The following is a 26,201-nucleotide window of genomic DNA, read 5'->3' as shown; positions in this document are numbered from 1 at the left end:
ATTCATGGAGAAATTTTCTTACAATATGGGCATTATCAAAGCACTCTTTTTAAGAATGTTCTGTACTAAGACCACCCAGGTGATTATTTTGGTTTCTCAATTTTTCACATAAATATATTTCTGATTTAAAAAATTTTAATATATAATAGGCCTCATCTTTCTGACATACCTCAGTGTCTGTTGGCCCTGGGCTGACTTCTGGGTGGAACTGCACACCAAAGAAGGGTTTGCTCTCATGCATAATCCCCTAAAGGAAAAAGAAATGGGAAGAAATTCCTTCAGTAACAAAGAACGTCAACCAGGACTACGTATGATTCAGTGGACAATAAAATTCAAACTTTAAAAATTAAGTTAAAAGTTTGAGAACATTCTAAAAACAAACAGTACTAATAAAAATAGGCCAATAAAGATTCAACTGGTGTGGTTCCCTTATTAAAAACAACTGATTTGGTCTATAGCCTTTGAGGCCCCTCTAGGCTCTGTTCAGAATAAACTCAAATCCTCTTCTTTTCTCCAACTCCTAAATTACTTCTCCAAGGGTCTTCTCAAAGGCTACTTCAGTGCTAAGTGAGTCCCAGAGACCCACGTAGACTGGGCTCAAACAGACCTCCACGAATCACCCATTAGCAATGAATGTGTAAGACAGCCATTGATTAACCACTCAAATTGTGGATCTTAAAGAGTCAACCGATAAGAGAATAAGACAGAGAGAAATGACTTTTTAAAAAGCAGAGGGCTGTGGGAAATAATCTGTAACAAGAATTCTTCCACATACACACCCCAGAAAAGCCCACATAAACAAGGGAAAGGTCATTGTAAAACAGAGTATTCAAAGTCCTGCACTTCTCATCACTCACTCAACAGGTTTACTGAGAGCACTTACCTCATTTGTTTGATCATTGACATTCACAAAAAGTGGTTTCCAACCAGCAGGAAGGGTGCCGTCCAGGGCATAGCCATGATTCTGAGCAGTAATGAAAGCCTGTCTGTTTGTGATATTCAAAACAGGCTGATTCTGCCCTCTGGAGAGAAAAGGGGAAAAAGAATATGGAAAAGGAAAAGTGAAGAAAAGAATATAAATGCATTAGTTGTAAAATAGTGAACAAGAAAAGCCGATTAAAATTCAAAAGTTTCAATTGCTTAGTGAAAATTACTCCATGAGAAAAGTCACAGATTGTTAATCCCAATAATTTTAGGAAAAAAATCAATTCAGGAAGCTTTGTTGTGTGTTAAATATCAGGTCTATTAAACTTCTGTAATCAGTTTTAGAAAAGGGGAATTGCACTCATAACAAAAAGCTAAGATTTGCTCACTAGCTGAACAGAGACAAATATAAGCCACTTATTTTAAGGGAGCTACAGTAATTTTAAAGCCAAAGAAGAGTTCTTGGGGGATAATAAAGAGATAACTACTCAGTCCTGAATCAATCTGAATTATACTTTATGTGGAGGGTGGACTGTGGGGGAAAGTTCCATGTTGAATAAATTAACATCATTTGGGGTAAGGAAGTAAAACCAAGAGGAGCTGAAGATTTCTCGGTTCTTAAGTCACACTAGAGTTTTACAATGTTATCAGTGCTCTGAAATCAAGCTTAAAATCAGAACAATTTCCCTTGGAATATTATTTGATTGAGTATTATAACTTCAATTTATGCCAAGGAAAGGAAAATAACTTTAAACTACGGCAAAGTTATTGTTAGAGAAGGCTGCCTTTCAAAAATGCAATGAAAGTGGTATCAGGTAGTCAGACAACTGTGAACCATATAGTAGTGTGCTTATCGATTTATTCTGAAGAAAATGGCACGTAAGTTCTCTAAGTCTTTTCGGTTTAGTTACTAACAGTATTTCAGAGCCAGTCTGACATGTAAACAGAAGCATAACTGCCTTACCTGTTGGCCATAGACATTTTGTAGGCTTGGGCACCAGCAGCCAATCCTGTTATTAAATTTCCTGTACTGATTCCAAACAATGGCTCCTTGCGATCACTCTCCAAGATCTAAATCAGGGAAAAATTTTATTACTCCAGAAGAACGATTCCAAAAAATGCAATCTCTGAAGGAATGAAATGAAGCATTTTTTTTCTTAATTTACAAGGTAAAGACAATAGTAATTGAATAAAAAGTTAGATGATAAATAAGGACAGGATTGACAATTTGCAGCATTAAAGTTCAATAGAATGTACTTAACATCCAGACTAAACTAAATCTAATTTAATATTTCTCTGGAAACTTGAAGGTCTTATAGGTCCCAAGTTGTCATTTTCCAGTTGTACAGACAACACATTTGGAGATTGGACTCCAGCTCTCTGCACTCAAAGACACGATCCCAGTCACTTTGTCTAAAGTTCTTTTTTCTTCTTCCTGTGGAACTCTCTCCTCGTTGGTTCCCCCTATATACTATCTGTGCTGACATTGCCTCAGAGGTCACAAATAGGAGTACTAAAAAATTACTTGTATAAATAAAATATATTACAGCTTTTTCGGCCGTGCAGAGCAGACTCTCTCCACTTCACACACAGACACAGACTATCCCAGGTTCACTGCACCTTTTTGACATTCTGTATTAGTGGTTGTGCAAGAGCTGGGTTCCCAGGTCCTCCGGCAATTAAAAGCCCATCATACTCCATCTTGGTGAAATCATGATTCCAGGGCACTACATGCACTTCCGCTCCTCGCTGGAAAAGAAATACAAGAATGATCAATTTAATAATATTCTTCTTCGCCAAAGTGGTAAACCTTCTCTTGGCTAATTACTCCCGAAAGGGAAGGGAAACTGAGTCCACGATTCAAATAAATAATGCTGAGCAAAAAACTCTTTGTTGACTCATATTTTGTGTGATGTAAATGGACCCTAGGATAGAAAGTGGAGAAAAAAAACACTATTTACGTTTTGATTCTGAAAAAATAGATAATGCATTTTCCCACACTTCAGGAGGCTGCAGACCTAAAGGCTTCGTGACTGGGCACACAGGAATACAGGTTATCTTCCCTAGCTCTGGGAGAGGGAGTTGCAAAAAAGAAGATAAATCCCTTTCTCCAAAATTTAATTTGGTCCACCTCTCACCTTTTTCAATTCTGTATTTTTTGTCTGACCAAATTTTAATGACTTCTTTCCTAGGGTTTTTTCATATTATCTATAATACCTATATTCTGATGGAAAAATTAGAACTTTCCTATACAAAAGTGGATGGGAAGATGTCTTTGATTATTTCCCTAGAAGCATTTCCTGATATAAGAATTTGAGAGAAAGAAGTTTCTTTGGAGGGGTTTCCAGGAAATACAAATAGAAAGCAACATGGGGAAAGACCCTAATAAAGTGTGCATTATCAGGCAGTTACCACAATGAAGAAAAGGAGCTTCAGCCCACTGGGGAATTCTGAGAGCCAGTGTAGCATATTTCACCTAAAGACAGCTTAGCAATGTGGCAAAGGAACTGGGGAATTTATACTCTGTCATTGATTGGGGCTGCTCCAGGGATCATTAATTCTGTCATTTCCTGCCTGCCAGCAGCCTCCAACCAACCAAAGAGAGCCCTCAGGCAATAAGATGCAAACACTTGCAATTAGAAGATGAACAAAATGTCTTAAAATGATAAAATGAGAGGGAGATATATGGCTAGGCCAACCACAGCATCTACTATTTAAGGGTCCATGCACATTTTTGTTAATAAAATTGATCAGCATTCAAAATCATGATTTGGATGTTGCTGATATTCTATAACAAAAAAAGTGAATTGAAGAATTCTCCTTTACCCATGCTGATCTGGTGTTATGCAAATATATCTAGGGGTGGGGTGCATGTGTATAAGAGAAATAGAAAGACAAAGAGACAGAGGGAGACAGAGAGAGAAAGAGAAGGAGAAATCCCAACAAAACAATGTTTAAGAAAACATTGTAATAATGGTTACATTCTCCTCAAGTATTTTTAAGGTCTAATTTCAATTGGTTCTCTAAGAGTTGATATAAAGCAATGTGCAAGTTTGTACTATATCAGGGCATGATCCCTACAAACATGGGGTACATAATAAATGTAACCCAAAGGGGGAGTTCTCCTACTGACTACCTTTTTGGTTATCTCTAAACCCCAAGAAACTGAGTGTGTCATGTCTCAGAATGTCAGTCAGTAAGTGAAAAGAACAGTCTTCATTTCCTTCTGTGTTTTTGTGGCCTCTGAGGTTTTTTTTTTTTTAACAGAAATCTACATCTCTAATTTTAACAGGAATAAATGTGTTATCTAATAGATCAAAGGCAAAAAGAAGAGAGTATATCCCCTGACATTCTGACAGAACACACAAGCTTTCTCTGAAACAGATAGAGGAAATCAGATTAACACTAACGATCAATATTAGAAACCCCCATCCTTGAGATGGAACAAATTACTTACCTTTACTAGTAAGCGGATTACATTGTTTTTTATCCCACAGTCTACAGCTACCACTTTCGTGGGATTTCCTTTGCCATACACCTTGACATCCTGCCATTTTAAAAAACAGAGAGTAAGAGAGAAGGTCCAGCTGTGAGCAACACATCAATATCGTAAACATCTCAGGATGCTCTGCACTTGGTAACAGATTGATTGCTAACCACTAGGGAGTGGCTGGCAGTTAACAATCAATTTGTAAGAAAGGCACAGCAAACGCCACAAACTCTATCTTCTTCATGAGAACAGAGTACCTTGCTGTTTTGTATAAAATGTTGATTACAGTAATAACAGTTAGCCCTAAGAAATTGGTTGCTTCCATAATTAACAAATATCTTTCCCATGTTTTGCCTCATTAACAACCAGTAGCAATGGAATTTCCAAGTATTATTGCCTGATTCAGCACTAAACAGATGTAGTAATAGATATATCATGCTTTAAATACCACTTGATCCTCAACTTGCAATAAAGTTTGGATGAGGTAGAGCTGTTGTGCATTAGGCTTATGCAGTGGGGCTAATGGATAAAATCAGTCTGAGTCAGAGGACTTGCTAAGCTAGTGTAGACCCCTGGTCCCTTTAGGTTACTGTGCAATCATTTGCATTTAAATGGTAGGCTTCATAAAAGGATCCCAGAGTATATCATAATCATTACCTATGTTTTAAGCACTGCTAGGAGTCAGATCCATTTTCACAGGCATTTACCCAAGAAGTAGTTCCCCAAAGCCGTAAAAGAAGAAATAAGAGAGAGAGAGAGAAAGCCTAGAGGGCTGGGTGCCCACACTGGTCCCAGCTTCGAGAGTCAGCTAGCACATTCTGAATTTAGAATGATTTCAAAGTCTGTTAAAAGTTTTAGATGAAATTTGCAATCTGGTGTCTACACAAACACACCATATACTCTCTGTACAGAATGACAGAAGTAAGCAAGACCTCACAGAAACTGGGATATATGAATTTGCTAGGAATCTCCAAGACAGGAATATATTATGCAGTATTTTTCAACCTTAATTGACCACAGAATTTTTGTAAGGTGACTTTCTCCAGGCCAATACTTCTCACATTTGGAAAATCTAGACTAGATCTCCAAGGTAGTTCTAAACTCTAAAATTCTATAAAAATAGCCCTCTATCATGCTGTGTCTCAAACAAAACCACTTCATAGGAAAATATGTTAAAACCTCTTTGTCCTATTTGTCTAAGCCACCCTGCTGTCTCTTTTCCTGCTGTTACTGCTCAGGCTAGGCTTTCACAAGTTTTGTCCTAATTAGTTGCAATAACTTTCTAGTTATCTGCTCTTTTATCCAGTTTACTTTGCTCCAAAATGGTGCCAAATGGGTTCCCAGTAGTCTCCAAGTTGGTTGATTTATTTAGCCAACGATACTAAACCATCTAGCTCTAGCCCCGTCCATCTCCACTCATCTTTGGCCAAATGTGAGAACGTATATGTGTGAACCCTTAGGTCAGCCACACCAAACTACACATAACTCTTCAGAGACACCATATCGTCTCATACCTCTGTGCCTTTCAACACATGCCATTTCCTCTGCCTGAAACGAAGTTCTCCTAGCTCTCCATCTACCGAATTGCTCTTTATGTCTCAGAACAAGCCTAATTCCTCTGTAGAAACCTCCCCTGATCCACCTATTTCATTGGACGTTTCCCCACACATGCCTTTATTGTACCTCATGCACATTCCAAGGACAGCATTTATCACAGTATTCTCTCCATGGTGCCTACTTGCTTGCCTACCCCACCAACCTCTATGGTCCCCAACGACAGAGGCTGTACCCCAAGAGACTCACAACTACATTAACAGATATTCAATCAAAATCAACACATCTTTCTAAGATGTATTCTATACCTTCCTGTAAATATACAGTAAACATTTCTCACTTTGGGGTGATACAGTCATCGTCATGAATACTACTCTTTGAACTGAGCTATAATACATTAAATCTTCAGTGTGCTTAGGAATACTTTTCCCTGCACAAAATGACCCCAGATTCTGATTACTGTACTGGGTCTGATTTCTATAAAGTGTTCTTGACTCTCTGGCAGACCATTCACTCTGACTCCTGATATTCAATTGAACAGCCCTTTTATTTGACATTGTTAAAGTCTTGAGCTAAGGAACCACAAGAGGAGAGAAGAAAAATTAAAATAACAGTAAACAGCCTCTAAATCAGGCCATGAAGATGACTCTGTAAGTAAAAGTTATAACTTTAAATGCACTGATTTTGTAATATATCAATTTTAACTGCTATGAGACCCTTTTTTCCCTCAACTCTGATGCTTCTGGAAGATGACCTCTACCTAAAAGAAGATTTTGATATTACAAAAGAGGAAGGTCTAAAGGGAATAAAATAAAACTACAAAACATGAAGGAAAATTTCTCACCTTGGTTGAAACCTCAGCAATCAAATTCTGCTTATTTGGATCCACAAAGTCCACAGACTGACCTTCAAATTCAATCTTCCCAAGCATGGTACCCTATCAAATTAAAAAATTAGACAGTTAACAGGGAGCAATGATGCAGGTGCTGACAGGTTAAATTCACAGGGACTTACACAGCTGCTCCACTATTTAGATGTCTTTATAACATACTCATAACCATCAGCAAGAGATCTTCATCTTCTCAACTAGGAAAGATGAAGCAGTTTGCATGGTACATTTTGGGAAACACTATGAGAAGGTACAATTAGTTCTTTTAGGGCTGAGACAGTCACCTGGGGTAAGCAAAGTCAAAGGGCAACAGAATTCAGGTCTCCAGTAGATGCAAATCAGAGCATTTAGAGTACTTATGACCTAAAGCTATTTCGTGGGTGACGTCGACAAAATAATCAATTGAGAAGAAAAAAAGAAGTCTAAAAATAGCTGAAAATTGAAAAAGAATGCAAACTTATTAGAGAGTAAAATTCACAAACAAAAAAATGTGGAATGCTATATAAGTCACACACTTTGAGAAGTTGCTATGAAAGGGTTCACTGCTTTAGACATGCTAATAAGGGCTTGAACTTTAGAGCATGCTTAACCCTCTGTAAAGTTTTCACAAATTAACCTTGCTAGCTTAAACGTGGCAAATGTTATATTATTCTTAGCTGTCTTGAGATTTACTTGTTAGTAAGTCTACTTTGACCTATTTAGAAAATGGTATATTTCGTAATCAAGACTTTATTGAGGGAGGGAACAAGTCAAAATAATTCATTGATTTGCTTTTCTCCAAGGAAATTGTTGTATTGAAGGAAATAGAGGAAAGCCTTTATTTCCCTTTGAAACGCATTCCTTAGGAGAAGTAACTTGGGAGTGAGTGAGTACCAGCAACATGGTTAGAGGGTCAGATGGTTATTTCAGTGTGATTATTAAAACCAGAGTACTACCTCACACTCTGGGAAAAATAGTAAAAATCACCTTTCACTTCCATACTGGATTATTAAGTTTCATAGTGATCTCCACTTACTTTTATAATCCAAATCACAGAAGTCCTTGACTATATTTATGGATCCCTAATTTTGAAATTCGGTTTTCAGTTCTCATTCCCTTTTTCTTAAAGCATGCTGAATGACAAACACCCTTACTTTTCAACCTAAGACTAATAGAACTGAAAGCCACAAGACAGTTTTGTTGTTGTTGTTCTTCTTGTCGTTTTTAACATCTTTATTGGAGTATAATTGCTTTACAATGGTGTGTTAGTTTCTGCTTCATAACAAAGTGAATCAGCTATACATATACATATGTCCCCATATCTCCCCGCTCTTGCGTCTCCCTCCCACCCTCCCTATCCCACCCCTCTAGGTGGTCACAAAGCACCAAGCTGATCTCCCTGAGCTATGCGGCTACTTCCCACTAGCTATCTATTTTACATTTGGTAGTGTATATATGTCCATGCCACTCTCTCACTTTGTCCCAGCTTACCCTTCCCCCTCCCCGTGTCCTCAAGTCCATTCTCTAGTAAGTCTGCGTCTTTATTCCCGTCTTGCCCCTAGGTTCTTCATGACCATTTTTTTTGGTTGTTTTTTAGATTCCATATATATGTGTTAGCATACGGTATTTGTTTTTCTCTTTCTGACTTACTTCACTCTGTATGACAGACTCCAGGTCCAACCACCTCATTACAAATAACTCAATTTCATTTCTTTTTACGGCTAAGTAATATTCCATTGTATATATGTGCCACATCTTTTTTTAAAAATTTTTTTAAATTTTTTAATTTAATTTATTTTTGTATACAGCAGGTTCTTATTAGTTATCCATTTTATACACATTAGTGTACATATGTCAATCCCAATATCCCAATTCATCACACCACCACCACCCCACCGCCACTTTCCCCCCTTGGTGTTCATACGTTTGTTCTCTACATCTGTGCCTCAATTTCTGCCCTGCAAACCAGTTCATCTGTACCATTTTTCTACGTTCCACACATATGCGTTAACATACAATATTTGTTTTTCTCTTTCTGACTTACTTCCCCCGTATGACAGTCTCTAGATCGAGCCACGTCTCTATAAAAGACCCAATTTTGTTCCTTTTTATGGCTGAGTAATATTCCATTGTATATATGTACCACATCTTCTTTATCCATTCATCTGTCGATGGGCATTTAGGTTGCTTCCATGTCTTGGCTATTGTAAATAGTGCTGCAATGAACACGGGGGTGCATGTGTCTTTTTGAATTATAGTTTTCTCTGGGTATAAGCCCAGTAGTGGGATTGCTGGGTCATATGGTAATTCTATTTTTAGTTTTTTAAGGAACCTCCATACTGTTCTGCATAGTGGCTGTATCAATTTACACTCCCACCAAAAGTGCAAGAGGGTTCCCTTTTCTCCACACCCTCTCCAGCATTTGTTGTTTGTAGATTTTCTGATGATGACCATTCTAACTGGTGTGAGGTGATACCTCATTGTAGTTTTGATTTGCATTTTTCTAATAAATAGTGATGTTGAGCAGCTTTTCATACGCTTCTTGGACATCTGTATGTCTTCTTTGGAGAAATGTCTACTTAAGTCTTCTGCCCATTTTTGGATTGGGTTGTTTGTTTTTTTAATATTGAGCTGCATAAGCTGCTTATATATTTTGGAGATTAATCCTTTGTCTGTTGATTCATTTGCAAATATTTTCTCCCATTCTGAAGGTTGTCTTTTCGTCTTGTTTGTAGTTTCCTTTGTTGTGCAAAAGCTTTTATGTTTCATTAGGTTCCATTTGTTTATCTTTGTCTTTCTTTCCATTACTCTAGGAGGTGGATCCAAAAAGATCTTGCTGTGATTTATGTCAGAGTGTTCTTCCTATGTTTTCCTCTAAGAGTTTTATAGTGTCTGGTCTTACATTTAGGTCTCTAATCCATTCTGAGTTTATTTTTGTGTATGGTGTTAGTGTTCTAATTTCATTCTTTTACATGTAGCTGTCCAATTTGCCCAGCACCACTTATTGAAGCGACTGTCTTTTCTCCATTATATATCCTTGCCTCCTTTGTCATAGATTAGTTGACAATAATGACCTTGATCATTATATAGTGTCCTTCCTTGTCTCTTGTAACATTCTTTATTTTAAAGTCTATTTTATCTGATGTAAGTATTGCTACTCCAGCTTTCTTTTGATTTCCACTTGCATGGAATATTTTTTTCCATCCCCTCACTTTCAGTCTGTATGTGTCCCTAGGTCTGAAGTGGGTCTCTTGTAGACAGCATATATATGGGTCTTGTTTTTGTACCCATTCAGTGAGCCTGTGTCTTCGGGTTGGAGCATTTAATTCATTCACGTTTAAGGTAATTATCAATATGTATGTTCCTATTACCATTTTCTTAGTTGTTATGGGTTTGTTTTTGTAGGTCTCTTTCTTCTCTTGTGTTTCTCATTTAGAGAAGTTCCTTTAGCATTTCTTTTAGAGCTGGTTTAGTGGTGCTGAATTCTCTTAGCTTTTGCTTGTCTGTAAAGCTTTTGATTTCTCCATCGAATCTGAATGAGATCCTTGCCGGGTAGAGTAATCTTGGTGGTAGGTTCTTTCCTTTCATCACTTTAAATATATCATGCCACTCCTTTCTGACTTGTAGAGTTTCTGCTGAGAAATCAGCTGTTAACCTTATGGGACTTCCCTTGTATGTTATTTGTCGTCTTTCCCTCGTTGTTTCAATAATTTTTGTTTGTCTTTAATTTTTGTCAATTTGATTATTATGTGTCTCGGTGGATTTCTCCTTGGGTTTATCCTGCCTGGGACTCTCTGGCTTCCTGGACTTGGGTGGCTGTTTCCTTTCCCGTGTTAGGGAAGTTTCCGACTATAATCTCTTCAAATATTTTCTCGGGTCCTTTCTCTCTCTGTTCTCCTTCTGGGACCCCTATAATGCGAATGTTTTTGCATTTAATGTTGTCCCAGAGACTCTTAAGCTATCTTCATTTCTTTTTTAATTTTATTTATTTATTTATTTATGGCTGTGTTGGGTCTTCGTTTCTGTGCGAGGGCTTTCTCTACTTGCGGCAAGCGGGGGCCACTCTTCATCGCGGTGCGCGGGCCTCTCACTATCGCGGCCTCTCTTGTTGTGGAGCACAGGCTCCAGACGCGCAGGCTCAGTAATTGTGGCTCACGGGCCCAGTTGCTCCGCGGCATGTGGGATCTTCCCAGACCAGGGCTCGAACCCGTGTCCCCTGCATTGGCAGGCAGATTCTCAACCACTGCGCCACCAGGGAAGCCCGCTATCTTCATTTCTTTTCATTCTTTTTTCTGTTCCATGGCAGTGAATTCCACCATTCTGTCTTCAAGGTCCCTTATCTTCTGCTCAGTTATTCTGCTATTGATTCCTTCTAGTGTATTTTTCATTTCAGTTATTGTATTGTTCATCTCTGTTTGTTTGTTTTTTAATTCTTCTAGGTGTTTATTCTTTAATTCTTCTAGGTCTTTGTTAAACATTTCTTGCATCTTCTTGATCTTTGCTTCCATTCTTTTTCCGAGGTCCTGGATCATCTTCATTATCATTATTCTGAATTCATTTTCTGGAAGGTTTCCTATCTACACATCATTCAGTTGCTTTTCTGAGGTTTTATCTTGTTCCTTCATCTGGTACATAGCCCTCTGCCTTTTAATCTTGTCTGTCTTTCTGGGAATGTAGTTTTGGTTCCACAGGCTGCAGGATTGTAGTTCTTCTTCCCTCTGCTGTCTGCCCTCTGGTGGATGAGGTTATCTAAGAGGCTTCTGTGTCATATCTTCTTTATCCATTCATCTGTCGATGGACACTTAGGTTGTTTCCATGTCCTGGCTATTGTAAATAGAGCTGCAATGAACATTGTGGTACATGACTCTTTTTGAATTATGGTTTTCTCAGGGTATGTGCCCAGTAGTGGGATTGTTGGGTCGTATGGTAGTTCTATTTTTAGTTTTTTAAGGAAACTCCATACTGTTCACCAGAGTGGCTGTATCAATTTACATTCCCACCAATAGTGCAAGAGGGTTCCCTTTTCTCCACACCCTCTCCAGCATATATTGTTTGTATATTTTTTGATGATGGGAATTCTGAGTGGTGTGAGGTGATACCTCACTGTAGTTTTGATTTGCAATTCTCTAATGATTACTGACGTTGAGCATTCTTTCATGTGTTTGTTGGCAATCTGTATATCTTCTTTAGAGGAATGTCTGTTTAGGTCTTCTGCCAATTTTTGGATTGGGTTGTTTGTTTTTTTAATATTGAGCTGCATGAGCTGCCTGTAAATTTTGGAGATTAATCCTTTGTCAGTGGCTTCATTTGCAAATATTTTCTCCCATGCTGAGGGTTGTCTTTTTGTCTTTTTTATGGTTTCCTTGGCTGTACAAGAGCTTTTAAGTTTCATTAGGTCCCATTTGTTTATTTTTGTTTTTATTTCCATTTCTCTAGGAGGTGGGTCAAAAAGGATCTTGCTGTGAGTTTTGTCATAGAGTGTTCTGCCTATGTTTTCCTCTAAGAGTTTATAGTGTCTGGCCTTACATTTAGGTCTTTAATCCATTTTGAGTTTATTTTTGTGTATGGTGTTAGGGAGTGTTCTAATTTCATTCTTTTACATGTAGCTGTCCAGTTTTATCAGCATCACTTATTGAAAAGGCTGTCTTTTCTCCATTGTACATTCTTTCCTCCTTTATCAAAAATAAGGGGACCCTATGTGCATGGGTTTATCTCTGGGCTTGCTATCCTCTTCCATTCATCTCTTTCTGTTTTTATGCCAGTACCATACTGTCTTGATTACTGTAGCTTTGTAGTGTAATGTGAAGCCAGGGAGCCTGATTCCTCCAGCTCCGTTTTTCTTTCTGAAGATTGCTTTGGCTATTCAGGGTCTTCTGTGTTTCAATACAAATTGTGAAATTTTTTGTTCTAATTCTGTGAAAAATGCCATTGATAATTTGATAGGGATTGCATTGAATCTGTAGATTGCTTTGGGTAGTATAGTCATTTTCACAATGTTGATTCTTCCAATCCAAGAACATGGTATATCTCTCCATCTGTTTGTATCATCCTTAATTTCTTTCATCAGTGTCTTATAGTTTTCTGCATATGGGTGTTTTGTCTCCTTAGGTAGGTTTATTCCTAGGTATATTATTCTTTTTGTTGCAATGGTAAATGGGAGTGTTTCCTTAATTTCTCTTTCAGATTTTTCATCATTAGTGTATAGGAATGCAAGAGATTTCTGCGCATTACTTTTGTATCCTGCTACTTACCAAATTCATTGATTAGCTCTAGTAGTTTTCTGGTAGCATCTTTAGTATTCTCTATATATTGTATCATGTCATCTGCAAACAGTGACAGCTTTACTTCTTCTTTTCTGATTTGGATTCCTTTTATTTCTTTTTCTTCTCTAATTGCTGTGGCTAAAACTTCCAAAGCTATTTTGAATAATAGTGGTGAGAGTGGGCAACCTTGTCTTATTCCTGATCTTAGTGGAAATGGTTTCAGTTTTTCACCATTGAGAACCATGTTGGCTGTGGGTTTGTCATATATGGCCTTTATTAGGTTGAGGTAAGTTCCCCCTATGCCTACCGGAGGCTTTTTATCATAAATGGGTGTTGAATTTTGTCAAAAGCTTTTTCTGCATCTCTTGAGATGATCATATGGTGTTTATCCTTCAATTTGTTAATATGGTGTATCACATTGATTGATTTGCGTATATTGAAGAATCCTTGCATTCCGGGATAAACCCCACTTGATCATGGTGTATGATCCTTTTAATGTGCTGTTAGATTCTATTTCCTAGTATTTTGTTGAGGATTTTTTCATCTATGTTCATCAGTGATACTGGCCTGTAGTTTTCTTTCTTTGTGACATCTTTGTCTGGTTTTGGTATCAGGGTGATGGTGGCCTCGTAGAATGATTTGGGGAGTGCTCCTCACTATGCTATATTTTGGAAGAGTTTGAGAAGGATAGGTGTTAGCTCTTCTCTAAATATTTGATAGAATTTGCCTGTGAAGCCATCTGGTCCTGGGCTTTTGTTTGTTGGAAGCATTTAAATCACAGTCTCAATTTCAGTGCTTGTGATTGGTCTATTTATATTTTCTATTTCTTCCTGGCTCAGTCTCGGAAGGTTGTGCTTTTCTAAGAATTTGTCCATTCCTTCCATGTTGTTCATTTTATTGGCATAGAGTTGCTTGTAGTAATCTTTCATGATCCTTTGTATGTCTGCAGTGTCAGTTATTACTTCTCCTTTTTCATTTCTAATTCTATTGATTTGAGTCTTCTCACTTTTTTTCTTGATGAGTGTGGCTAACGGTTTATCAATTTTGTTTGTCTTCTCAAAGAACCAGCTTTTAGTTTTATTGATCTTTGGTGTTGTTTGCTTCATTTATTTTTCATTTATTTCTGATCTGATCTTTATGATTTCTTTCATTCTGCTAACTTTGGTGGTTTATTTGTTCTTCTTTCTCTAATTGCTTTAGATGTAAGGTTTGGTTGTTTATTCGAGATATTTCTTGCTTCTTGAGGTAGGAATTTATTGCTATAAACTTCCCTCTTAGAACTGCTTTTGCTGCATCCCATAGGTTTTGGGTCATCGTGTTTTCATTGTCATTTGTTTTTAGGTATTTTTTGATTTCCTCTTTGATTTCTTCAGTGATCTCTTGGTTATTAAGTGGTGTATTGTTTAGCCTCCATGTGTTTGTATTTTTTACAGATTTTTTTCTGTAATTGATATCTAGTCTCATAGAGGTGTGGTCAGAAAATATACTTGGTATGATTTCAATTTCCTTAAATTTACTAAGGCTTGATTTGTGACCCTGGATATGATCTATCCTGGAGAATGTTCCATGAGCACTTGAGAAGAAAGTGTATTCTGTTGTTTTTGGATGGAATGTCCTATAAATATCAATTAACTCCATCTTGTGTAATGTATCATTTAAAGCTTGTGTTTCCTTCTTTTTTTAAATTTTGGATCATCTGTCCATTGTTGAAAGTGGGGTGTTAAATTCCCCTACTATGATTGTGTTACTGTCGAGTTCCCCTTTTATGGCTGTTAGCATTTTCCTTATGTATTGAGGTGTTCCCATGTTGGGTGCATAAATACTTACAGTTCTTATATCTTCTTCTTGGATTGATTCCTTGATCATTATGTAGTGTCCTTCTTTGTCTCTTGTAATAGTCTTTATTTTAATGTCTATTTTGCCTGATATAAGAATTGCTACTCCAGCTTTCTTTGATTTCCATTTCCATGGAATATCTTTTTCCATTCCCTCACTTTCAGTTCTTTGTGTCTCTGGTGTGAAGTGGGTCTCTTGTAGACAGCATATATGAGGGTGTTGTTTTGCATCCATTCAGCCAATACATGTCTTTTGTTTCAAGCATTTAATCCATTTACTTTTAAGGTTATTATTGATATGTATGTTCTTATTATCATTTTCTTAATTGTTTTGGGTTTGTTATTGTAGGTCTTTTCTTTCTCTTGTGTTTCCTGGCTAGAGAAGTTCCTTTAGCATTTGTTGTAAAGCTGGTTTGGTGGTGCTGAATTCTCTTAGCTTTTGTTTGTCTGTAAAGATTTTCATTTCTTTGTCGAATCTGAATGAGATCCTTGCTGGGTATAGTCGTCTTGGTTGTAGGTTTTTCCCTTTCATCACTTTAAATATGTCCTGCCACTCCCTTCTGACTTGCAGAGTTTCTGCTGAAAGATCAGCTGTTAACCTTATGGGGATTCCCTTGTATGTTATTTGTTGGTTTTCCTTTGCTGATCTTAAGATTTTTTCTTTGTATTTAATTTTTGATAGTTTGAGTAATATGTGTCTTGGCTTGTTTCTCCTTCGATTTATCCTGTATGGGACTCTCTGCATTTCCTGGACTTGATTAACTATTTCCTTTCCCATATTAGGGAAGTTTTCAACTATGATCTCTTCAAATATTTTCTCAGTCACTTCCTTTTTCTCTTCTTCTTCTGTGACCCCTATAATTCGAATGTTTGTGTATTTAATGTTGTCCCAGAAGTCTCTGAGAGTGTCCTCAACTCTTTTCATTCTTTTTTCTTTATTCTGCTCTGCAGTACTTATTTCCACTGTTTTATCTTCCAGGTCACTTATCCATTCTTCTGCCTCAGTTATTCTGCTATTGATTACGTCTAGAGAAGTTTTAATTTCATTTATTGTGTTGTCATCATGTTTGTTGGCTCTTTAGTTCTTCTATGTCCTTGTTAAACGTTTCTAGTATTTTCTCCATTCTATTTCCAAGATTTTGGATCATCTTTACTATCATTACTGTGAATTCTTTTTCAGGTAGACTGCCTCTTTCCTCTTCACTTGTTTGGTCTGGTGGGTTTATACCTTGCTCCTTTATCTGCTGTGTGTTTCTCTATCTTCTCATTTTTCTTAACTTACTGTTTTTGGTGCCTCCTTTTCGCAGGCTTCAGGTTTGCAGTTTCCGTTGTTTTTGGTGTCTGCCCCCAGTGGCTAAGATTGGTTCAGTGGGTTGTGTAGGCTTCCTGGTGGAGGGGACTAGTGCCTGTGTTCTGCTGGATGAGGCTGGATCTTGTCTTTCTGGTGGGCAGGACCGCATCCGGTAATGTGTTTTGGGGTGTCTGTGACCTTATTATGATTTTAGGCAGCCTCTCTGCTAATGGGTGTGGTTGTGTTCCTGTCCTGTTATTCGTTTGGCATAGTGTGTGCAGCACTGTAGCTTGCTGGTCATTGAGTGGAGCTGGGTCTTAGTGTTGAGATGGAGATATCTAGGAGAGCTTTCGCCATTTGATATTAGGTGGAGCTGGGAGTTCTCTGGTGAACCAATATCCTGAACTCAGCACTCCCACCGCAGGGGCACAGCCCTGACACCCGGCCAGAGCACCAAGATCCTGTCAGCCATACGACCACTCACAAAAAGAGAAAAAGGAAAAAAATATATATATTGTTACTCTCAAAATACACCCCCTCAATTTTGGGATGATTCATTGTCTCTTCAGGTATTCCACAGATGCAGGTACATCAAGTTGATTGTCGAGATTTAATCCACTGCTCCTGAGGCTGCTCAGAGGGATTTTCCTTTCTCTGTTCGCACAGCTCCTGGGGTTCAGCTTTGGATTGGCCCCACCTCTGCGTGTAGGTCGCCTGAGGGCATCTGTTCTTCGCTCAGACAGGACGGGGTTAAAGGAGCAGCTGATTCGGGGGCTCTGGCTCACTCAGGCCAGGGGGAGGGAGGGGTACGGAATGCCGGGTGAGCCTGCGGCAGCAGAGGCCCACGTGACGTTGCACCAGCCTGAGGCATGCCGTGTGTTCTCCCAGGAAAGTTGTCCCTGGATCATGGGACCCTGGAACTGGCAGGCTGCACAGGCTCTCGGGAGGTGAGGTGTGGATAGTGACCTGTGCTTGCACACAGGCTTCTTGGTGGTGGCAGCAGCAGCCTTAGCATTTCATGCCCGTTTCTGGCGTCCCCGCTGATAGCCACGGCTCGTGCCAGTCTCTGGAGCTCGTTTAGGTGGTGCTCTGAATCCGCTCTCCTTGCGCACCCTGAAACAATGGTCTCTTGTCTCTTCAGCAGCTCCAGACTTTATCCCGACCTCTCTTCTGCTTAGCTGTGGTGCATTAGCTCCCTTCAAGCTGTGTTCACACGGTCAACCCCAGTCCTCTCCCTGGGATCTTACCTCCGAAGCCCGAGCCTCAGCTCCCAGCCCCCACCCACCCCGGCGGGTGAGCAGACAAGCGTCTCGGGCTGGTGAGTGCTGGGCGGTACCGATCCTCTGTGCAGGAATCTCTCCGCTTTGCCCTCCGCACCCCTGTGGCTGCGCTCTCCTCCGTGGCTCCGAAGCTTCCCCCCTCTGCTACCTGCAGTCTCCGCCCGCGAAGGGGCTTCCTAGTGTGTGGAAATCTTTCCTCCATCACAGCTCCCTCCCACTGGTGCAGGTCCCATCCCTATTCTTTTGCCTCTGTTTTCTCTTTTTTCTTTTGCTCTACCCAGGTACGTGGGGAGTTTCTTGCCTTTTGGGAGCTCTGAGGTCTTCTGCCAGCGTTCAGTAGGTGTTCTGTAGGAGTTGTTCCACATGTAGATGTACTTCTGATGTATTTGTGGGGAGGAAGGTGATCTCCACGTCTTACTCCTCCAGCATCTTGAAGGTCTCCCCCTCAACATACGTTTTTAATATGAGCCCATATCACTCATAATCAAATTTAATAGGCAATACCACTATTTTGTCTGTGCTAATCTATTCAGTCAAATTTTGAAAACCTAACTGCCTCTGATAAAAGCAGGGTTCACCTTAAACTAACCTATCACATGAAGAACATGATATGGTCTTGTAAAGTGTTTTCCCAAATTACTAGGACTGATTATATTCTATTCGACCTGCCAAATCTACAGCTTGAATTGAATTTCCCAATTTTATTCCCTTCCCATTCTGGTATCCTCATCATTGTTTACTGCTCCCACAACATCATTGGGCTATGAAAACACAAAAATCTACCTGGGATATATAATCTCACTAACATCTATTCTCAGGAATATCATGGAGGAGGGAATAAAATCAGAGATAAATAAATGCATAAATTCTCAGTGTCTTTCTTCTGGTCATGGGTATGTGGCCATGTTCTTATTTTCAAAGCATTTTTTTCTGTTTACAGAGATCCTGTGTCAATACATATTCCAACAATCTACAGCAGATTTTCTTGAAGAATCTTTTTAACTTTGAAATTGTATCTTTTTTACGAAAAAATATATAACTTAATGAGAAAACTTTGGTGGCGTTAAGGGAATTTAGTTAACATTCATGAGATAAAGTTTCTTTGTGTTCTGGGATATGAAGGTTTCATGTAAGAAAAAAACAAGTGTCCACCTCTTATAACAAGAAGAAGGAAGTAGATGGGGCTGAGATATTCTCAGAGGAAGGGTCAAATATTTCAGCTAGCAGATATGAAAGCAAAAGATAAACTTACCTTCATCTTGGTCATTGGAACAATTTCAAGAAAGACTATATAACTGAGGTAATACATACAGGGTTCATTTAATACACCCACGAACTATAACTCACTAAGTTCAAAAACTCCTCCAAGAGGACTAAACAAATAATGGCCCCAGTGCTGTACACTTCCTGGTTTTCCTTTTTCAGCAGGTAGGTATTCAATTTAGGCAAAATTCTTATGCACCTAGTTACCTTCTCCACTTGTTTCACTAGCCCTATCACATGAGCTGAATTACAAAGGCTTTAACTTGTCACTTGGAATAGTGAACATAGAGTGGGCACTCAATAAACTACTGCTGAGTGAATTAATCTCAAAACCATTCAGTAACAATCATCCCAATCAAGTATTCAGTCTTGAAAATTACATCAAAAATAGTAAAACAGGATGGCAGAGACCCAAATGACAGAAATTGACCAGATTTGTTCTTTTACACACCAATGGGTTCCTTGGGCAAAGGGAAAAAAACATATATATATATATATATATATATATATATATATATACACATACATACATAAATTTGGCTAAATATGATTATCATACCTTATCTCGAATTATTTTAGTCAGCATTCTTGTATCCACTCCATAAATTGCAGGGACCTGTAAGGGAAATAATTGTAGTGACAGTAAAATTGGAGGAAATTTGGTCCAGCAGAGTGTTTTCAAGTTACAAACTTAACATCATCTATCTTCTTGAGCAGTAAATAATTTCCCTACTCCTTCTTTTCTCTGATCCAGGGTGTCTGTCACAAGAACAAGGTAAATTGCTGTTCAATTGGGCACAGGACTCTTAATACCCAGACCCTTCCTCAGAGTGAAAAGTGAGAAATTCTGAACATCAGTCTTCTGCTACAGCTCTTTTGCTTTTAATCCAGGATGTTAAATAAGTAATATAATATAATTTTATATATACATATATATTTTTAAAAAATGGAATTTGTGAACTTCATAAGCAAAGATATGTAATTAATAATTAATAGGCAAATCCATGTTGTGAACCACATGTTCCTGGCACATGGTAGGCAATCCTGAAGGTTTTCCTGAAGGTGCTTGTTAGGTAGTCATGCTGTATTAAAATTTTGCCCAATCTATTAGTAAATCAGGCACCACCATTTGTTTTAGTTTCTTTGACTAGGTTGGATAGTGATAGATGTAGTACAGTAAGTTCCCCCCTTCTCCCCAGTTTTGCTTCCTGTGGTTTCAGTTACCTGTGATCAACCATAGTCTGAAAATATTAAATGGAAAATTTCAGAAATAAACAATTCATAAGTTTTAAATTGTACACCACTCTGAATTGTGTGATGAAATCTCCCACCATCCTGCTCTGTCCCACCCAGAAGCTGAACCACCCCTTTGTCCAGCAGTGCCCACTCATTAGTCATTTAATAGCCACCTGGATTGTCAGGTCAACTGTTGCAGTATGGCAGTTCTATGTTCAAGTAACACTTATCTTAATAATGGCTCCACAGCGCAAGAGTAGTGATGCTGGCAATTCAGATATTCCCTTACTGTGCCTAATTTATAAATTAGACTTTATCATAGGTATGTACACATAGGGAAAGACTTGGTAGATATAGGGTTTGGTACTATCCATGGTTTCAGGCATCCACTGGGGGTCTTAGAACGTATTCCCCGTGGATAAAAGGGGAAAGAGCAGCAAGTTAAGAATGAGGAAACAGGTTTTAGTTTCTTTTCTTCCATCAATTATCTGAGTGATATTTGAGCAAGATGTTTTCCCATTACCTGTACATAGAAGGAGGTAAACTGGTTATTATTTTAGACACTCTTCTACTCTATGTGTCTATGATCATGGAAGAAGATTCAAAGCACATTTTAAAAACAAACTAACAAAACATGGATTAAGTTTATACTTCAACTATTAGTTCTGACACAAAGCAGCTATAATATCAGGTGTCTAAATAACACAAAGGAAACATTAAGGGGAGGAGGGAGGAGTCTCCTGAATGATGATTATAAGGAGGTAAATTCAGATAATGATTGAGAAGAAACTAGCAAAGACCTAAGAGATAATACAGATGCCTTCTTCTCTCTTGTAAAAATTTAGCAAGAATGAGACTCAGGAAACAAAGATCAAGATATTTTGCTTTGTTAGAAAGAGGAAACGTTTAGCCTCAATTGGCAGATGCTCCTCAGAGAGGCAGAGCTTTCTCAGAATAATATTCGGTCAATTACAGGCCCAGTTGCAACTTAACAAAAAGCAGCTACAGTAACACTGGAAATAAAGCTTAGTATATTAGGTCTGTTAACTTTAAGTAGGTCTGACTTTCAAACCAGGAGAATCCCCTTATCTGATTAGAAAATAATACTTAAAGTAAGGAAGATATAAGATAAGGTTAGTAACTTTTTTAATTTATTACTTCAAATGAGGTGATATCTAATTATACGTCATAGTCATAACCTTTAAGCCCAAAGAGACTTGACGGCAATCGGTTTATATTAATTAAGAATTAAAATTAAGAATGTATGGTATGATTACATGACCTGAGCAAGGTCACACAGCTCGTGAATGGTAGAGCTGGTACTAGAATCCATGACACAAGTTACATATCTAGATCCTGGTTAAAAGGGGGAGGTTATGTTGCTCCGGAGAGTAGAAAATTCTAAAATTTTCTCTAACCCCTTTCCAGAATGAGAAAGTCTGTCTACCAAGCATGTATGAGTGCCACCTAGTGGATAAACTGAAAATATAAGGTCCTCAGTGTTTGTATAAAGAATGAGTTCTGGACAGTTCTGGACAGTAGTAACATTTCAGCCTGAAGGAATCGCGCTCTGAAACAAAAGGGTCCCAATCTGCTTTATCTGTTTGGCCCTTTTCAATTACATACACCTTCCCAACTTTCCACGGACCCCACCAATCGTCCTTAGGTGATGCTGGATGACCTATCATATTTCTCACCTTTTCTTCCTGTAGCCATTGCCCTAGACTCTTGGCAGCCAGCCAGTGGTGGTAGTCATCACTATAATTCAGCACCAGCAAACCTGCAACCTAGAAAGACAGGCGGTCATTTTTAAAGTGATCACAAAATACTACCCAACTCTTGTGACTTTTCTTTTTAATTAATTAATTTATTTTTTTCCATTCTTTTTCAAATTCTTTTCCCATTTAGGTTATTACAGAATATTGAGCAGAGTTCCCTGTGCTATACAGTAGGTCCTTGTTGGTTATCTATATATTTTAAATATAGCAGTGTGTACATGTGAATCCCAAACTCCCAGTCTATCCCCCCTGTTATGACTTGACTTAAGAGTCAGTTTGCATTTTTCAAGCTTTATTATGTTCGCTGATGCAACACTCAAAATTTTGAAACTTGAAAAAAATGTGATAAAAAGTTTTCTCGTAAAATATAATAATTGTTACCTTAATTACCATGTGGGGAACAGTCTTACTTGGTTTGCCAAATCCTGAGAGTAAACTAGGTCCCCCTTCTCAGTACCCTGTACTTTTCCACCATGGCATTTATCGATAATCTAATTAATAATTATTTGCTTAATGTACGTAGAGAATAAAACAATTTTTTAATTTACATTTAAAAGAAACTAAATATTTGGGGGAAATGGTGAGATATAGAACTAAATTAAATGATCAGTCCAAGTCATTCAAAAATAGAGCGGTGAATTTAGAGTGTAAATTTTTGAATCGTTTATATGGTTCACATCCCTAAGATATTATTCAAATTTGTCTTGAATAGGAAATTTTAATTGTGTTTACTTTTCGGCTGGCATACAAGTTATCTTGTACTCATCTCCCAAAGAGGATAAGATTTAAAAGGTAAATAATTGATACAGAGTTGATTCTTAAAATCCATTTAAAAGGTGATTCAACTCGAATTCTTGCAGCATAGTTGTTATCTGAACTTATAACAACATTTTTCCAAATGAAGCCAGTTTTATCCATGGCATTAAAAATAAATCCAGAATGCCCTGAGAAATGAAACTCAGAATAATGTCATGTTAAAGATTATTCTCATATACCTAGGAGTAAGATTGAGAATATAAATTTAATGATTTGTACTATAGGATTGAGGCCGAAATTTTGTCCAGCTTAGATTCTTAATAAATCAACTATGCCTTTTAAATAGTCATCACTGGTACTACCTTAATTCCATCGGACTCCAAATATTTGCTAAGTCCCAGTTCATCCAGTGCAGTAGTGTCAGGGGCTCCACCATTCCCAACAATAGGATTGGCCATGGTGAGAATCTGTCCCTTGTAAGCAGGGTCAGTAAGAGCTTCCGGGTACCTAGGTAAAGATGCCGAGAAATTACCAACAAAAAAATGTATTCCACATACATGATCTTAATGATTGAACCCTTGAAAATTAGAGAACATGAGAATAAAATCCTACAAGCTCGTCTCTAGATTTTGCCAAACCTAGGGAAATTTTATGATAGAGTATGGAAATTTATCCCACGATATTACTGATATGAAAAGACTCTTAAGTAATATGGCATATTCTCATTTAATTTTCATTCCCTCAATTTCTTAAATTTTTTAATTCCTTGAAAAATTCTTCACAGGGTCTTAATTTTTTAAATATTGCTCTATTTAAAGTTTGCAGATATCCTGAAGAATCCCCTAGCCTACCAGACATGACTGAGTCCAAACTGATATTTACTACTGAGGGCTGACAGTTTCACCAAAATATTAAGTGTCAAAAATTGAAAAGTTTTTAAAAAATATCTGAAGAGGGCTTCCCTGGTGGCGCAGTGGTTGAGAATCCGCCTGCCAATGCAGGGGACACGGGTTCGAGCCCTGGTCTGGGAGGATCCCACATGCCACGGAGCAACTAGGCCCGTGAGCCACAATTACTGAGCCTGCGCATCTGGAGCCTGTGCTCCGCAACAAGAGAGGCCACGATAGTGAGAGGCCCGCGCACCGCGATGAAGAGTGGCCCCCGCTTGCCACAACTAGAGAAAGCCCTCGCACAGAAACGAAGACCCAACACAGCCATAAATAAATAAATATTAAAAAAAAAAAAAAAAAAAAAAAAGAATGGTGGTGTCTGCTGTTGCATTTAAAGATGTTTTAAAAAAAAAAAAAATATCTGAAGAGCATACTGATTACGTCAATGATGGTCGCCTGGGTATATATGTTTATTAAAATTCACTGAACATTTAAAACTCTGATTTATTTTCTATGAAAGAAATACTTAATAAAGTTGATTTTTTAAATATTTTAGTTATATAGAGAGGTGTATGTTTGATAGTTATTATCAAGTTATCATTGATAGTATATGTTTGATAGTTATTATTTTATTACAGAAAAAAATCAATCCCCAAAAAATTGACCCAAAGCATTTCTGTCTTCTAAGTTAAAAGATTCCAAATAACTATTTTAAAGTACTGATGTGGAATTAAGAAGAAATGCAGAAGAGCTTTATTTTAAAGTGTGGGAAGGAAAAAATAAGAATACATGTATTCTTGTTTTTATTCTATATATAAATAAAATTGTATATAAAATCTCTATTCTTAATAATAAGAAACATTATTCCCATAAATACCAGGATCTAGCTACAGCTATTCCATGCATTGAAATGCATTGCAATGAGATTTTTTTCCCACCCTCTTACATTTTCACTTCCCACAGAGAGAGTTAAACCTAATCTTTCTTGTGGATTACTACTGAAAGTGAATTTAGGTGCTGAGGGGGACAGACTGACAACCTCGAAAGCAATAAAATTCAGCTCCGGCAGTAGTCAACACGAATTCTTCAACCCTCATCCAGACTAACTCCTCCCAGAACTCCCTTTGTCAACAGAATACTTAGTCTCTCAGCGCAGCAACCTCTAAAGTGACTAAGATGTTGTGATATTTACCCACACCTCCATCAGCTAATTTCTCAGATCCCTCTCACCTGTCAGGAGCTAATAATTTTTTAACCAAGGCTTACACATAATATAAATGCATTTCTTGAAGATGAAAAACAAAATAACTCCCTTAATTATCAACCACCTTACTAAGTGAGCTACGCATGAATGAAAGCAGCATTTCTCAATGGAAAATAGGATGTGTGGACTAATCTTATTAATGAATGCATTTTTCTACATCAAAAAAAGTCTTTAATTAATTTAATTTTACTTCTTTTCTTCTTTCTTGCCATGAAATAACTGGCCATTCCCTTTAAACATATGCCTACAATGCTCTCTCCAGTAAATGAATAAATATAGCTTGTCCTAGAGAACTGCACTGTTGGAAGAAAATTAATCCATCAGGTCCTGTTTGACTTTTGTGATGTGACAAGATTTATTACCCACAATCTATCACAGAGAAGAAAACTCGAGTGCCCTCCATCATTCTGATCTATATTAAACAGTTGTTTGTTGGCAGGTATATTAACACAGCTAGTAATTAGTGCTGTCAAAAGGCTTAAATAATTGCCTGGTGAAGCAAAACTTTGCAAACAGTTTTCATACACTGTAAGTTAAAGTTCTCACCAGTGGAACTATTTTAAAAACCATCTAATATTCTGTATTTCAAACAGAGAGCTAAGAGTTTAGAGGATAATGCACATTAATAATATAATGGAAGTTTGGTCAATCAATATCTTCAATACCAGTTAACCCAATGCCTCCTTGTCTTTAAAAGGCTAACTGTATTTCCCTAAAGAATTCATCAAATATTTTACAGTTTAGTCTATTGAATCTCTAATGGAAACGTTTTGAAACCACCTAATTTTTTAAGACATAATTTTTTAAATTCCTAGCCATAAATTACTATCTAATCCAATCCCCTCACACTTTACATGTGGAAACTAAGATTCAGAAAGGTTAAGTGATTTTCTCAATATCACATAATCAGTTACCATTAGAACTGAGACCAGAACTTCAGCCACCTGGTTCCCAGATGAACATTTGTTGGCTAGATAAGAACAGCTACATGATTTCTGTAGCAACTCTTACCTTCGTTGCTCTACACCTATTAGCAGAACTTAAATACTAAATTCAGTCTCAGTTGATAAATTTTGAAAATATCCGATCTATGAACCTGCTCTCCTGTGTATTACTTTAAGATAATAAATGTATCTGTTATTTTACCTTTCTTATTAGAGTGCAAAATTATATATTGTATTTTATATAATTTTGCACTATAATACCTAAGGAATTTCTTAGCTCCTTATAGTAGTTCATATTAGATGTGCAAAGTTGATTCTTAACTTCACTAATGGAATGGCACTAGAGAGTGCTACCCATCCTCTTCCCTGTTCGATTTTCACCTTAAATCAGATTGATACTGACCCCCCGCCTTACAGAAGCCACTTGGTAATCTCACATAACTTGTGTCTCTGTACCCTAAGTTTCTAGAATTAATTTTGTTCTTTTTTGGCAGGGGAACACCAGTGTCTGTATTCTCTTCCACTTACAGCCACAGGGAGGAGTTTGTGTCTATGCCCCTTTTCA

General features: G+C 37.7%; 1 protein-coding gene across 1 annotated transcript in view; it reads right to left on the bottom strand.

Moving 5' to 3' along the window:
- CPS1 (carbamoyl-phosphate synthase 1) overlaps positions 1 to 26,201 on the bottom strand; it is a 145,791-nt gene that overhangs the window by 100,277 nt on the left and 19,313 nt on the right. Inside the window, exons 3-11 of the mRNA XM_007187862.2 lie at positions 22,901 to 23,045; positions 21,702 to 21,791; positions 19,328 to 19,384; positions 6,813 to 6,905; positions 4,382 to 4,471; positions 2,545 to 2,673; positions 1,889 to 1,995; positions 884 to 1,022; positions 170 to 247 (exon numbers count right to left, since the gene is read on the bottom strand). Of these exons, the coding sequence (XP_007187924.2) occupies positions 170 to 247; positions 884 to 1,022; positions 1,889 to 1,995; positions 2,545 to 2,673; positions 4,382 to 4,471; positions 6,813 to 6,905; positions 19,328 to 19,384; positions 21,702 to 21,791; positions 22,901 to 23,045 (928 nt within the window). The remainder of the gene's footprint in view (positions 1 to 169; positions 248 to 883; positions 1,023 to 1,888; positions 1,996 to 2,544; positions 2,674 to 4,381; positions 4,472 to 6,812; positions 6,906 to 19,327; positions 19,385 to 21,701; positions 21,792 to 22,900; positions 23,046 to 26,201) is intronic.

The sequence above is a fragment of the Balaenoptera acutorostrata genome, chromosome 8 (genome assembly GCF_949987535.1).
Source record: "Balaenoptera acutorostrata chromosome 8, mBalAcu1.1, whole genome shotgun sequence".
Classification (NCBI taxonomy): domain Eukaryota; kingdom Metazoa; phylum Chordata; class Mammalia; order Artiodactyla; family Balaenopteridae; genus Balaenoptera; species Balaenoptera acutorostrata.
This window is presented reverse-complemented; position numbering and strand designations above follow the sequence as displayed.